A 14,341-nucleotide genomic window follows, 5' to 3' on the forward strand; every position below is an offset into this window, starting at 1 on the left:
ATGATTAATAAGCATGTGAAAAGAGGTTAACATCATTATCCACTAGGGAAATGCAAATTAAAACTATGATGACTGGGTCATAGGGTAGGTCTATTTTTAATTTTTTGAGGAACCTCCACACTGTTTTCCAGAGTGGCTGCACCAATTTGCATTCCCACCAACAGTGCAAGAGGGTTCCCATTTCTCCACATCCTCTCCAGCATCTATAGTCTCCTGATTTGTTCATTTTGGCCACTCTGACTGGTGTGAGGTGATATCTGAGTGTGGTTTTGATTTGTATTTCCCTGATGAGGAGCGACGTTGAGCATCTTTTCATGTGCCTGTTGGCCATCTGGATGTCTTCTTTAGAGAAGTGTCTATTCATGTTTTCTGCCCATTTCTTCACTAGGTTATTTGTTTTTTAGGTGTAGAGTTTGGTGAGCTCTTTATAGATTTTGGATACTAGCCCTTTGTCCGATATGTCATTTGCAAATATCTTTTCCCATTCCGTTGGTTGCCTTTTAGTTTTGTTGGTTGTTTCCTCTTCCCAGTAGTTGCTAGGAATTTACCCAAGGGATACAAGAGTACTGATACATAGGGGCACTTGTACCCCAATGTTTATAGCAGCACTCTCAACAATAGCCAAATTATGGAAAGAGCCTAAATGTCCATCAACTGATGAATGAATAAAGAAATTGTGGTTTATATACACAATGGAGTACTACGTGGCAGTGAGAAAGAATGAAATATGGCCCTTTGTAGCAACGTGGATGGAACTGGAGAGTGTTATGCTAAGTGAAATAAGCCATACAGAGAAAGACAGATACCATATGGTTTCACTCTTATGTGGATCCCGAGAAACTTAACAGAAACCCATGGGGGAGGGGAAGGAAAAAAAAAAAAAGAGGTTAGAGTGGAAGAGAGCCAAAGCATAAGAGACTCTTAAAAACTGAGAACAAACTGAGGGTTAATGGGGGGTGGGAGGGAGGGGAGGGTGGGTGATGGGTACTGAGGAGGGCACCTTTTGGGATGAGCACTGGGTGTTGTATGGAAACCAATTTGACAATAAACTTCATATATTAATAAAACAAAACAAAAAAAAAAACACAACTATGATGACATACCACAACACACTTACCAGAATAGCTAAAATAGAAAATATTGCCAGTAAGAAATGCTGGCAAAGATACAGAGCAACAGGAACTCTTTCATAATACTGGTGGGAATGCAAAATGATAGAGCTACTCTGCAAATCGTTTTTGAAGATTTTTGTGAAATTAAATGTGCATCTACCATATGACCAGGAATCCCACTCCTATCTAACTCCAGAAAAATTAAAACTCATGTCACATAAAAACCTAAATGTGAATGTTTTAACATTCGTATGTATGTATGTGCATATATCTATATCTATATCTATAATTGGTAAGAAGTGGGTGGGTAGGGGCATGAATATATAGGTATAGTGGGAAGAAGCTTTTTTGGTGATGAAACTTTTGTGTCTAGATTATAAGGGTGGATTCACTGAGAATTTAAAGAGCTAAAAACAAACAAATGAATGTAGTGTTCAGGTGTTTCTAATTTAACTACCAAACACTGGGATTTCATGACAGACCAAAAATAGTATTGTTCCTTTTCCGCTGATAAATAATACACATTTTTCATTTTACAATTTCATTTAAATTGAGGTGAAATTACATACAGAATAGTGTCACCAGATTTAGCAAAAAAATAATAATAATAATAAATTAAATAAATAAATAAATAAATAAATAAATAAAGGATCCCAGTAACATTTCACTTCAAATAATCATTTGTAGTATAAATGTGTCCCAAATACAGAATGGGACATACTTGTTCTGAATATATATATATACACCTCTGTGTATGTACACACACACACACACCCATACACACGTTTATCTGAAATTCAATTTAACTGGATTATTTTATTTGATCTGGCAATCCTAATACAGAAAAATGCACAGATCCTAAATGTATATATTTGAATGAATTTTGGTAAATGTTTATACCCATACAACCAACACCCAATCAAGATACAGAATATTTCCATTACCTCAGGTTCCCTATTATCCCCAGCCAGTCAATCTTCATTCTCTCCATGGGCAAATACTATTTTCTTGTGACTACTTTTCCCTGTTGCTAACATGTTTTTAAAATTAATTCATGTTGTAGGAGTCAATAGTTCATTCTTTTTTATTGCTAATTAATATTCCATTGTAAAATACAGCCAATTTTAAAATCTATTCTCCTATTGGACACATGGCTTGGTTCCAGTTTGGGGCTATAAGCAAATAAATATATAAAGTTAAAAGCATTCTTATGCAATTGTTTTGTCAATGTTTTCATTTCTTTTGGGTAAATACCTAGAACTGATTTTACTAGTTCATGGCTTTAATTTATAAGAAACTGAAAACTACTTTCCAGAGTAGTTATGCCCATTTATATTCTTCCCAACAGCAGGCAAATTGCAGTTACTCCATATCCTTGCAACTTTTACTGTTGTTAGCCTTCAAAATCTTTGACATTCCATTGGCTTTGTTAATTTTATTGTTTGACCATTTTCTATTTCACTGATTTCTGCCGTGATGTTCAGTATTTCCTTTCTTCTACTTAGTTTTTATACACTTTTTTTTCTAGCTAAGATGGAAACATATCGATTTTAAAACTTGTCTTCTAATATAGATTTCCAAAGCTATAATTTCTAAGAACTGCTTTACCTGCATCCCACAAATTTTCATATTTAATATTGTTTTTATTCAGTTACAATAAATGTTATTTCCAAATATTTGGGACTTTTCTAGACATCTTTTTGTTAGTGATAGTGATTTAACAAAATTGTTTCTTAATGTTTTTTTTTTTTAATTTTTTTTCAATGTTTATTTATTTTTGGGACAGAGAGAGACAGATCATGAACGGGGGAGGGGCAGAGAGAGAGGGAGACACAGAATCGGAAACAGGCTCCAGGCTCCGAGCCATCAGCCCAGAGCCCGACGCGGGGCTCGAACTCACGGACCGTGAGATCGTGACCTGGCTGAAGTCGGACGCTTAACTGACTGCGCCACCCAGGTGCCCCTCTTAATGTTTGTTTTTGAGAAACATAGAGTGTGAATGGGGGAGGGGCAGAGAGAGAGGGAGACACAGAATCCGAGGCAGGCTCCAGGCTCTGAGCTGTCAGCACAGAGCCTCACGTGGGGCTCGAACTCACAGACTGTGAGATCGTGACCTGAGCCGAAGTTGGACACTCAACCGACTGAGCCACCCAGGCGCCCCTGGTGACTTTTAATTTAATAGCCAAGCATATGGTCTACTTTGCTGAATGTTTCATACATGCTTGAAAATAAGGTCTATTCTACCACTATTGGGTGTAGTGATCTTTCAGTATCAGTTGGGTGCAAATGGTTTTTGTTCAAACTGTCAGTATTTTTGCTAATGTTTTGCCTATTAGTTGCCAAGAGGTTGTTAAAATCCTCAACTCTGATTGTAGATATGGCTGTATCTCCCTTTTGTTAGTTTCTGCCTCCTGTACCTTAAAACTGGTATTCAAGGAATATACCTTTAGGATTTTGTCTTCTTGATGAACTATCCTTTCTTTATGAAAAGTCCTTTTTTATCTCCATTATACTCCTTTTGAAGTCCATTTTATCTTCTATTAATCGAGCCACTTGTTTTCTTTTGTTTTCTGTTTGTATAGTCTGTTTTTCCCCCATTCTTTTACTTTCATCTTGTGTCTTTACACTTAAAGTTTAACTCTCTTATAGACAACATATAGTTGGACCTTTAAAAAAATCTAGTTCTTTTAATTGGAGTGTTTGGTTTACATTTAAGTAATTACTGATTTGGTTAAATTTAGGTCTATCATTTTGCCATTTTTCTATTTGTCCTATATATTTTGTACCTATATTTCCTCCTTTCTTGCCTTTTTTTTTTTTTTTGATGAATCATATATCTTTCAGTATTCAATTTTAATTCCTTTTTTTTTTTTTTTTTTTTTTTTTTTTTTTGCTTCTTTCTTCTTTATTGCAGTTGCCAAAAGATTTCAATACATAACCTACATAGACCTGATCAGTCTACCATTAGTATTCCACTGCTTTAAATAAAATGTAAGAACTCTGCCACTCTGGACTGATAAGATTTGGTTTGGTTTTACTTTTTAATTTCAGTACTTTACAGATGTCCTTCTTTTGTCTCATGACCTCCACGGTTTCTGAGGTGAAGCAGTCCAACATTTATTGCTTCCCTGTGTGTAGTGGGTTCCCGACTCCCACTCTTGGTTGCTTTTAAGATTTTTCTCTTATCTTTGGTTCTCATCAGTTTTAGCTATGATGTGTTAGGTCTTGTTTTCTTTACATTTATTTTGTTTGGAGTTCACTGAGCTTACTGGATCTATGTATTGATAGTTTCACCAAACTTGGGAAAATTTTGATCTTAACCTACTCATAATTTTTCTGCCCTATTTTCTCTCTCTTCTCCTTCTGGGAATTCAATTACATATGCATTGGACTGCTGAATACTGCCCCCCATGACTTTGAAGCACTGTGCTGTTTTCTTCTTTCCAGTTATTTTTTTAGCCTTTATTCATCAGGACAATTTCTATCCACCTGTCATCTGCACTCTGCTGTTAGGTCCAACCAGTTGGGTTTTTGCTTCCATTTCTCTGACAGCACTCATCTATATACATTCATTACAACTATTGTTCCTAGTCACTGTTGATATGCTAAAGAGACTCTATTTGTTATCATGCCCTAGAAGTGTTAAGATTTGTTCCAGCAGGCAGTTAAATTATGGACTAATCACCTTGATTTCATGGAGGATTGATTTTACATTATGTTAAAGGTTTTGTCTTTAGTTTTAGGCAAATCCTTAGTCCTGGGCATGGTCTCTTCTAATACACAGCCATTCTAGAGATTTGACAGAAAGCCTAAAGTGCTTACCAAGCCTTCTAACTTGACAGGATTAAAACTCAAAACTGTTTTCCCTTGCAATACAAAGCAACAAACTTTGCTCAGATTTTTCAGCCTTCCAGCTATGGCTTTCCACCAGGTTCATGGAGTCTTCCCCTGTACAAAGCATAATTCAGCAGTTAGCCAAAGAATTAAGAGGAGATTCGTATACAGACTGTAAGGCTGGCTCCTCCTTCAGTGCCATCTCCATTTCTAGAATTTCCTCCTCACTTTACAGCTCCTCTAGCAGCCCCCAATTTCTCTGACACCTCAAGCCAATAAGACTCTTGAATTCTAGCCTTCTCTTGAATTCTAGCCATCCCTTAGCAGACAGACTGGGGAATGGCCTGAGGGAAAAAGCTATATATAAGTATAGTTCTCAGCTTGCTTTTGGTCATTCCCCAGTGTCTTCAGACAGTTATGTTTTTCCCAGAGTTTATAATTGGGAGGGCTTGTACATTACAAGCTATTCCACCATTACCAAAGCCAGAAGTCCTTCCTTATATAATTCTTCAATGCTTGCTTTAATGCCTCAGAAGAAAACAACACAGAACTGGTACTTAAATGTCCTTGGCTCTCTCCCTTTTTATGTAACAGATTAAAAACAGAATATTTCATATATATTTAAAATACCTTTTATCTCAAACGAAATAAGTCAGAATAATCTCTTGTTAATTAATGCTCCCAGGAAGTAGGGAAGTATATGTTCAACTTCCAATGAATTTAACAAAATTTAAGCTATGGTTGATTAAGCCATGGAAATATTCAGAGTTAGACCAACCAAACTAGCATGTAGCAAAGCTATTTCTGTTATGAACAAAAAGTACAAGACTCTACAGTAGTCATGAAATATTATAAATGCAGAGTTGTTTATAACTAGGAAAAAGAATGTGACTACTTACATACATATGGTGGCATATTACTGAGTTAAGTGATATGACAAATCTTGCCTAACCCAATGTCTTCAAACTTAAATTTTTTAAAGCCATATTTTATAGTCATTAAGTTTTCCATTTGTCCACTTGGATGTGAAAGATGCTATTTAAAACCAAACAGCAACTGTCCATGGCTGGCTGAACATTTATAATTCAACAATTATATAACCTCCAAAATACAGCAGAATATGAACCACATAATTAGAGTGTCAGCTAAACAAGACAAGGCAATTCAGAAAGATGTCATTTTGTGGCATGTACTCAGCTGAGCTTTAAGTAAGAGGACAGTTGGGTGGTACTTACTCTTCCCACCTCTGCTTAAAGCACTAATACCAACTACTGTCAGGACAATTCATCTTGTGGTCAGCACAGCTGACTTTTAAAAAAGAAGGAAGTTCCACATTGTATAAACTCATTTCATAAGTAAAAACTGCTTTTAAATAACAATATGAATATCTATCCGCAAGTTTTCAGGCTTGGTCTGCTCCATGTGTGTACATCCTCAAAAATCACCAAAATAGCAGCAACAGATGATGATGTCATAAGGAAAAAACTCACTGCCACAGGAAACTAAGTATTATTGAGTCAAGATCTTTCTTCTTGGTCACTTGTTTTATAATTATTAGGTACACCAAAGAACTGTTCATTATACAAATACGGGTATGTGCATATATGACTGAAACTAACATCTAACAATAGAAAATGTCTATGCTTCCATTCCGTCAATGCTTTAGGATTCTGCGCTATTTTCTGGTATGGAAAACAGACTTAGCATCTCCATCTCCAATGGATGCATGTTGTCTCCTGTGATAATTAAAGAGTGTAACGGTCCTCCCAAGTCCACAGTACACATTTGCTGCAAAGTGCCTGCTGCAATTTTCTGGTCCTCAGCTCCAACCCTGGCTAAGCCAACACAGAGTGTCTTCTCGGTGACTGCTATTAAGAAGAAGAAGAAAAAGATACTGCCATTCAAATCAGCAATTGCATTATCCTGTCCAACATTAAAATGAACATTAGTACCAAAAGTACATTTAAAGAAGCCCTGAATATCTTAAATCTCCTTAGTCACATATTACAGACCAATTATCTATTGATTTACCTGAGGCTTTTCTAAATTATATGCACTACCTGACATATAAAGCAGTTCTTCCTAACTTTACCCTTTTGGAATTCCAAAGGCTTGCCCTAGTTTAAGTTTTCAGGATTTGATAAACAATTGCCTATATCCATACTCTTTACAACTGATTAGCATTTGTCTTTATTTTGTTTTTAATGTTTATTTATTTTGAGAGGAGAGAAAGAACATGTGCACATGAGCAGGGGAGGGACACAGACAGAGGGAGACAAGAATCTCTGGCAGGCTCTGCTCTGTCAGCGCAGAGCCTGATGCAGGGCTCGAACTCATGAACCGTGAGATCATGACCTGAGCTGAAGTCAGATGTTTAACAAACTAAGCACCCAGGTGCCCCAGCATTTGTCTTTATACAGCTTCTGAGTGAACAATGTTTATTATCTGCTCAAATATATATATATATATATATATATATATATATATATATATATATATATATATATTTTAAGGCACTTATGAATATTTAAAGTTTATTTATTTTGAGAGGGAGAGTGAGATTGGGGGAGGGGCAGAGAGAGAGAGAGAGAGAGAGAGAGAGAATATCCCAAGCAGGCTCTATGCTTAATGTGGAGCCTGACATGGCTTGATCTCAAGAAACATGAGATCATGACCTGAGCTGAATCAAGAGTCAGACACTTAACCGACTGAGTCACCCAGGTGCTCCAAACCTGCCTATATTTTTAATAAATTGCTTGATATATGTTCCCAGTGACCAAGGTATACTAGAAAAACAAGAGGAGTATGAGATAAATACACAGATTTGAATTTTTGCTTGGCCACATAATCACCTATGTCAAACTTCAGTTTTCTTTTCATTTTTCAAAACATAATACTATCTTAAATGGCAGTTGTAAGGGATGAGATAACAGACATGAAAGTATTTAATAAACTACAGAGCCCTTAACAGATAATGGGCATAATGACATTACTTATGTTTTTAAGTGCTGACCTTTTCATGATTTTGTTTAGTTGGGAAAGCTGTCTTGATTGAACAATGATCAAAATGGGGCAAATGAGGGGCACCTCGGTGGCTCAGGTGGTTAAGCGTCTGACTCTGGATTTCGGTTCAGGGCATGTTCTCATGGTTTGTGAGTTCGAGCCCCAAGGTGGGCTCCAAGCTGGCAGTGCAAAGCCTGCTTGGGATTCTCTGTCTCGTTCTCTCTCTGCCCCTCCCCTGCTCACTCACTCTCTCTTAAAATAAAGAAATACATGTTTAAAAAATGGGACAATGATATCTACAAGGACAAGCAGGCATGCAAGTTTAGGCTTAAGTGTACAAAATTATGGATATGGAATACCCTTGCAAATTATTTGTTTCATAACTTTAATGAGACCTACTAATGAGAAAAAAAAATAAGCAACAGTCATTCAAGAATCTCTTCATGTATTTTTTCTATCAAGAGATTGGTGCTCAAAGGCAGTCAGCAACTTACAACAGAATATAATGACAAGTTCTTTTAAAAACCTCTCAATAAATGGAGCACCTGGGTGGCTCAGTCTGTGAAGGGTCTGACTTTGGCTCAGGTCGTGATCTTGCGGTCTGTTCAGTTCGAGCCCCTCATCGGGCTCTGTGCTGACAGCTCAGAGCCTGGAGCCTGATTCAGATTCTGTGTCTCTCCTTCTCTCTGTCCCTCCCCAGTTCTCACTCTGCCTCTCTCTCTCTCTCTCTCCCTCTCTCTCTCTCTCTCTCTCTCTCTCTCACACACACACACACAAAGTAAAAATAAACATTAAAAAAAAAGAATCTCTCAATAAAGATTTACTGATGACAAACATTTTATTATATACCACGTACTGTGTCTAGATATTATGAATATAAGGATAAATTCTCTTGTTTTTATCCTGAGGAAAACTACTCCCAGTCTCAGTGAGAACAAAGAGAAAAAGCAGAATAAGTATATTTTTGCAGGATAGATCTTACCATAAATTTAGGCTAAAAAGGAAGTTCTGCATTTTACCTATGTATTTATTAACATGTTTACATTAAACCTGATTTACTGTTAACTTGTGAAAAATCCTCACTTTCTTGAATGGTATTAATGTTCCTAGGAAGAACTCCAATATTTTTCCTTCAATACTACTTTTAGCCTATGAAATTTAAGTGAAAACTGAAAAAAAAAAAAAAAAAAAAGACAAGAAAAAGTACTATGCAAGCACACTGAACCTCACTTCAGAAGTGGGGGGTGTGTGTGAAGTTGTACCATGTGCACATCTCAGTACAGCAGTGGGGAAACATGAGACCCTTTTAGGGCCTTGAGTACCTGGCTCTTCTCCTCGTACTCGTTGATTCTGAACAATCTCCAGAAGCTGTCGGGCTGCTTGGTTTACACTCATATACCGAGGAGGTTCATAGATCTTCCTTCCCCTGTAAATATAAAACTAGATGCCACTGTCCTCAGCCATGAAATTACATAACACATTTTTAATGCAGTTATTCCCCCAGGAATCCTCAGGTACCACAGTCTACATGGTTTGAAGCATTCACACATTACCCATTTAAGTATACACTAAAACATGAATACCATAATTGTTTAAGTTTAAGCTTTTTTCATTGTTCTACTTCAAGTGTCCTCTGATCTCCCCGAAATGCTGGCAGAAATAAAAGTCCAACAACTTAATGACAAATGTCTAAATCAAAGTTACTTTTATTTAAAGTGATAACCCAGGCAAAAACAGTTCAAATTAAGCAGCAATTTGTTCTAGATCCTGGCTTAACCAGGTTCTATCGTGTTCATTTTTATTACCATGTTTAAACCACATATTCCTCTTTTCACTTCTTCCTCTAAGAAAAGTAAACTAAAGTGGTAAATATCTAAAAATCTTGGAGGGTCAGATATGTTTACTTCTGATACCTCAAAGCCTACCACATCTGCCCATGATCATAATAAAAATACTGTTTTCATAGCTTACAAAACAGTTCATACAGATTATCTTACTGACTCCCCAAAAAATCCTCAAAGTCAGCACTGTCCAAGAGAAATATGATGCAAACCACAGAGTTTTAAATTTTCTAGTAGTCATATTAACAAAAGTAAAAAAAAAAAAGGCAAAATTAATTTTAACAATACTATTTTACCCACTATATCCACAATGTTGTATTTCAACATTTACTCCTATAAAAAGTATTAAAGAGATTATTTTTGTACTAAGTTTTTGACATCTGCTATTTCATACTTATAGCATTAATTCAAGTGTTAAATTTTCATTGGAAATACTTAATCTGTATTTAAATTTCATAAAATTCATGGTTGCAAAATATTTACACAGTGAAGTTACTCCAAATATACTTTTCTAATAACTAAGTTGAGTATTTTTATTAATTAAAATTAAATTATGAAGGCAGTTCCTCAATTACATTAGCCATTTTTCAAGCGCTCATTAATTATATGTGGGTAGTAGCTACTGTACTGCACATTGCCTCGATAAGCAAAAGAAGGATTTTAGCACTCATCACACATAGGAGGCAGACTCGGAAACCAAAGTAGCTTGCCTAAGAGCACATAACCAGAGGCAGACTCAGGACTCAAATCCACGTCTTCTTCTGACCACCAATTCATTAATTCACACCACAGATATTTACAGAGTGCCTATTAGGTGTCAACTACTGTCACGGTCCTGAATCCATGAGATCTATTGCTGTTTCCACTCCATCACACTGCTTTTCACGTCATAAGGTGAGGTGATTAATTTTTACCAGTTAAGGAAAGCTAATTTTCAACAATCTTTAGAACCCATGTCCTTTAAGTAGAATTTATTGTATAAGGAATTAGAAACAGACATAAGCATTCTCAGAATAAGAACTTACTTGATTAGATTTTCCAAAGACTGCTCCTTTACTTTGATGTCTGTAGGAAGTGAAAAATAGTTCTCTTTTAATTAACTACTTTATCCAAAACCCCGTGTGTCAACTTCGGTAGAGTCATTTAAATTTGGGGGAAGCGTTTTTGTCAAGTCTCCAAAATATTAACTTCAGAGCTCATGTCATTCTTCCGCCACACTTGTATCCATCTACTTTTTTATAGAAATATACAGAAGAATGGAAGCTTGTGGTGTGTAAAGGTCATTAGTTAGAAAACAAACATGAGGTTGGCCCTAAGACCATCCTGAAAGGATCTAATTTCCTCTTGGAAAAGAAGACACAGGAAAGAGTTAGATAAATATTGGCATATACACTACCTAACAGCTAATCCAAATCTTTGTGTTCATTTCTACTAGCTGGTAAGTGCACAGACCCAACTGAGAAGTCTTCTTATGTTCCTATTCTTAACCTATTTTTCAGGCACTAGAACGTAAGCTTTAATGCATGTAATGTAACAGAAGAAAACTTTCACCACATTTTGAAAAGAAACCTTTGCTCTCTTGTGAATGGTTAAGACGTGTCTAATAACTTGTAAATAAACCCTTTAATACCCAATATTCATAAACAGCGCTTTCCCAAGCACTGACTGCCAGGTATGGGGCTACCACAGAGGCCAGAACACACATAATCTCTGCTCTCATGAAGCCTGAAATGCAAGTGTCACAAATCCTTGATTCTTTTTACTTCTTAATCACTGATGCTCAGCCACACAGTTTGGTAAAAGGTAAAAAAGCACAATCACTCCACATCCTCACAGGAACTCAGTATACAACAGCAAGAGCAACAGCTGCTTCCTGTTCTACATGCTAAAAACAAATGGTTCAGCCAAAGTCTGCTTTTGCAAAAATAAATACACTGCAACTGAAGGGTCTTTTTGTTGGATTTCTACAGCTTTCCTAAGTGATTATCAAAGTTTTTCTTATGAAGGAGACTAAAGAGTTTCCTAGGAAAATACAGCAGAGGTTAAGCCCTTGTAAGTATTTGTAAATGTTCTTGGAACCAGTGGTGAATGTACCTTTCAGGTTCGAAATATCATTATTTAATTTTTCCACTTGTCTAGCACATATAAGAAAAAATGCATATCAGTTATTGAAAATGGCCTGCAATACAATTAACAGACTTAGACTTCCTTTATATGGTACCTGCAAGATTTTTAAAAATTCAACACATTCATTTAGTTCATTCACCTTGAGGTTCTGAAATGTCGTGAGTTTTTAGTATTTTAACTTTTTAAATGATCTGCTCTATAGAACCTGGTTTTAAGTATGAAGAGGGCTGGGGAGAATTTTTACAGGCAAATGCTTTTTGATTGAACATAAGACTACATTATGAAATATTTAATATCAAGCCAGACCAGTCTTAATACTTCTCCCTTGTCTTCACACAGGCCAGAATTATTCGTTTCTACTTCTACTTGCTAAAGGTAAGCGTCTCCTTTTCACTTTAGTGCCAGCACCCTGCATAATGCAAAGTACCCAATAGATATTCCATAAAAGTCTACTGAATCAATTTATTCATGTGGCTCTACTACTACCCACACACCAGCCTATCTTAACCTACCCCTGAAGTAACATAAGTCCCAACTCCTTCATAAAGCCTATGTTAACTTCCCCTCAAAAGCTCTTTGTTCTTTGAAATATCTATATAGTTATTACTATATTTTGTTAATCTTTAATTACATCATATATATCTGGTCTTTTCAAGTAAATTTTAAATTCTCTGTAGTATCCTAACATGGTATATTCTCACTAATCCCTACAGGGTCTGGACCACAGCAGGCATTCAATAAATATATACTAATTTAAATGATGAGCATTCCAGATGATTAAATGATGAGATGTACGGTTTGAGGATTTGAAATCATATCTTATACTTCACACCTTGTTCCTGTTTTTGTTAATGGAGCAAGGAAGATATATTGTTTAGCCTTGTTTGTCTTTTCCCAGGAAAGCCAAGAAAAGGGGGAAGCTCTTAGAAAGAGAAATCGAGAGCCAAAGTTCTGGTTTGTCCTTCCTGCCTCTTCATACAACAGAACTTAATTGTTCTTTAAACTTTTGTGTACATAGCAACTAAATTTCAAAACCCTGAGGGCAGGACACATGTCTAATACTTCCTTAGTATTCCAAAAAACCCTAACTCTACAATGGGCATAAAGTACAGCATGATATAGTAAAAAGCTGTGAATAACAGGTTATCTGGATTCCACCAATTCCACCACTGATAAACTGGGTGACACAGTGGGAAAATGATTAAATATCTCTGGGCCTCAACTTCATCTGTAAAATGGGCTTCAATAACACGATCTTCAGAGTCTCTCTCAGATCTGTAATTCTGTGATTCTGATATCAATACTGTGGTATTCAAAAAACATCTCTAGGAAGACAAAGGATGGCACTTGGTAAGAATAAATGCTTAATACAGGTCTGCTGAATTGCAGTAAACTGACAAGAACAGGGTTTTGATGGATAAACGGGTAAGATGATAGAATGCTGGAGTGGATTCATGAGGGCATAAGAAGGGAGTAGCACGAATTATGGTATACATAAGGGAATAGCCAGGTAGTATTTGGAGCAGAAAATGCGTTATCTCCCTGAGAGTAAGGGAAGTATGTGGCACACAGAGCAGCTAGACCAGGTCGTTCCTTAACCTCTAGCTAGTTATGCACAGAACAGCTTTACCTGAACACAAAATCAAAATGAGAATAATACGATGACTCCATATTGTGACTTTAAGGAAACTCCAAAGCCCTCACCTAGTAAGCATAACGTGTGCATGCCGTTTTGTCTGTTCTTCTTTACTTTGTCAAAGAAGCTTTCTGGTCTCCAAGTGTCTGTCCAAAAAACAATAGATACCGTCTCTCCAAACTTATACAACTAGAAAAAGTAAAAACATTAATTAATGATAGAACAATTCACTGCTTACTCTTTCAAAGTTAACAACCAAAACATAAAGTGAGACCCAGACTTGAGATGAGTGGGGGATCAAATCTCTCACAAAATACATGTTCTCTTTGGTCCACAGCAGCTGGTGTCTCTCTGATGCCCTTTACAGTAGTGCTCCTAGTAGTTCAGCATTCAGTATAGCAACATATGTAACCAGTTCACGATTTAGCTATGTAGTTGCTAAAAATACTGAAACAGAACCCAGAAGGAAATAAACAAAGACGTTTGAGCAGTCAGAGCAGGGACTGTTCACTAAGTTAATTTTATTATCCTCACACTACAGACCACCAAGGCTCAGAAACATCAAGCTCATCTGCCCAGGGTCTCACAGCTAGTGAGTAATGAAAAAGACTCAAACTGAGGTCCAAGAAATGCTCCTTTCCACCATGGCAGCTCAGGACAATTCAGACAGTATATTCGCTGTATCTATTTCTTAAAACCTACCCCCTTACTTTACCCACGATTTGATTCCTCACTATAGAATTCAATGAAGGTTTGCCCAAACCTCCTCCTTTCCCAAGTGGCCTACC

The 14,341-nt window shown here is 36.5% G+C and overlaps 1 protein-coding gene across 3 annotated transcripts in view; it reads right to left on the bottom strand.

Moving 5' to 3' along the window:
- The window catches only part of DPH5 (diphthamide biosynthesis 5), a 51,820-nt gene that overhangs the window by 9,723 nt on the left and 27,756 nt on the right, over positions 1–14,341 (bottom strand). Inside the window, exons 5-9 of one of the 3 annotated variants that reach the window (XR_015254923.1) lie at positions 13,622–13,742; positions 10,816–10,855; positions 9,272–9,375; positions 6,566–6,814; positions 4,935–5,060 (exon numbers count right to left, since the gene is read on the bottom strand). Coding sequence is in view for 1 of the 3 variants with exons in the window: in XM_086717701.1 (XP_086573827.1) it covers positions 6,609–6,814; positions 9,272–9,375; positions 10,816–10,855; positions 13,622–13,742 (471 nt within the window). In the remaining 2 variants the exon portion in view is untranslated. Of the gene's footprint in view, positions 1–4,934; positions 5,061–5,793; positions 6,815–9,271; positions 9,376–10,815; positions 10,856–13,621; positions 13,743–14,341 lie in introns of those variants that run through there. The other 2 variants (XM_086717701.1, XR_015254924.1) reach the window with 2 other exon arrangements.

Source organism: Puma concolor, chromosome C1, assembly GCF_028749965.1.
Source record: "Puma concolor isolate L17-30 chromosome C1, mPumCon1.1.hap2, whole genome shotgun sequence".
Taxonomy (NCBI): Eukaryota; Metazoa; Chordata; class Mammalia; order Carnivora; family Felidae; genus Puma; species Puma concolor.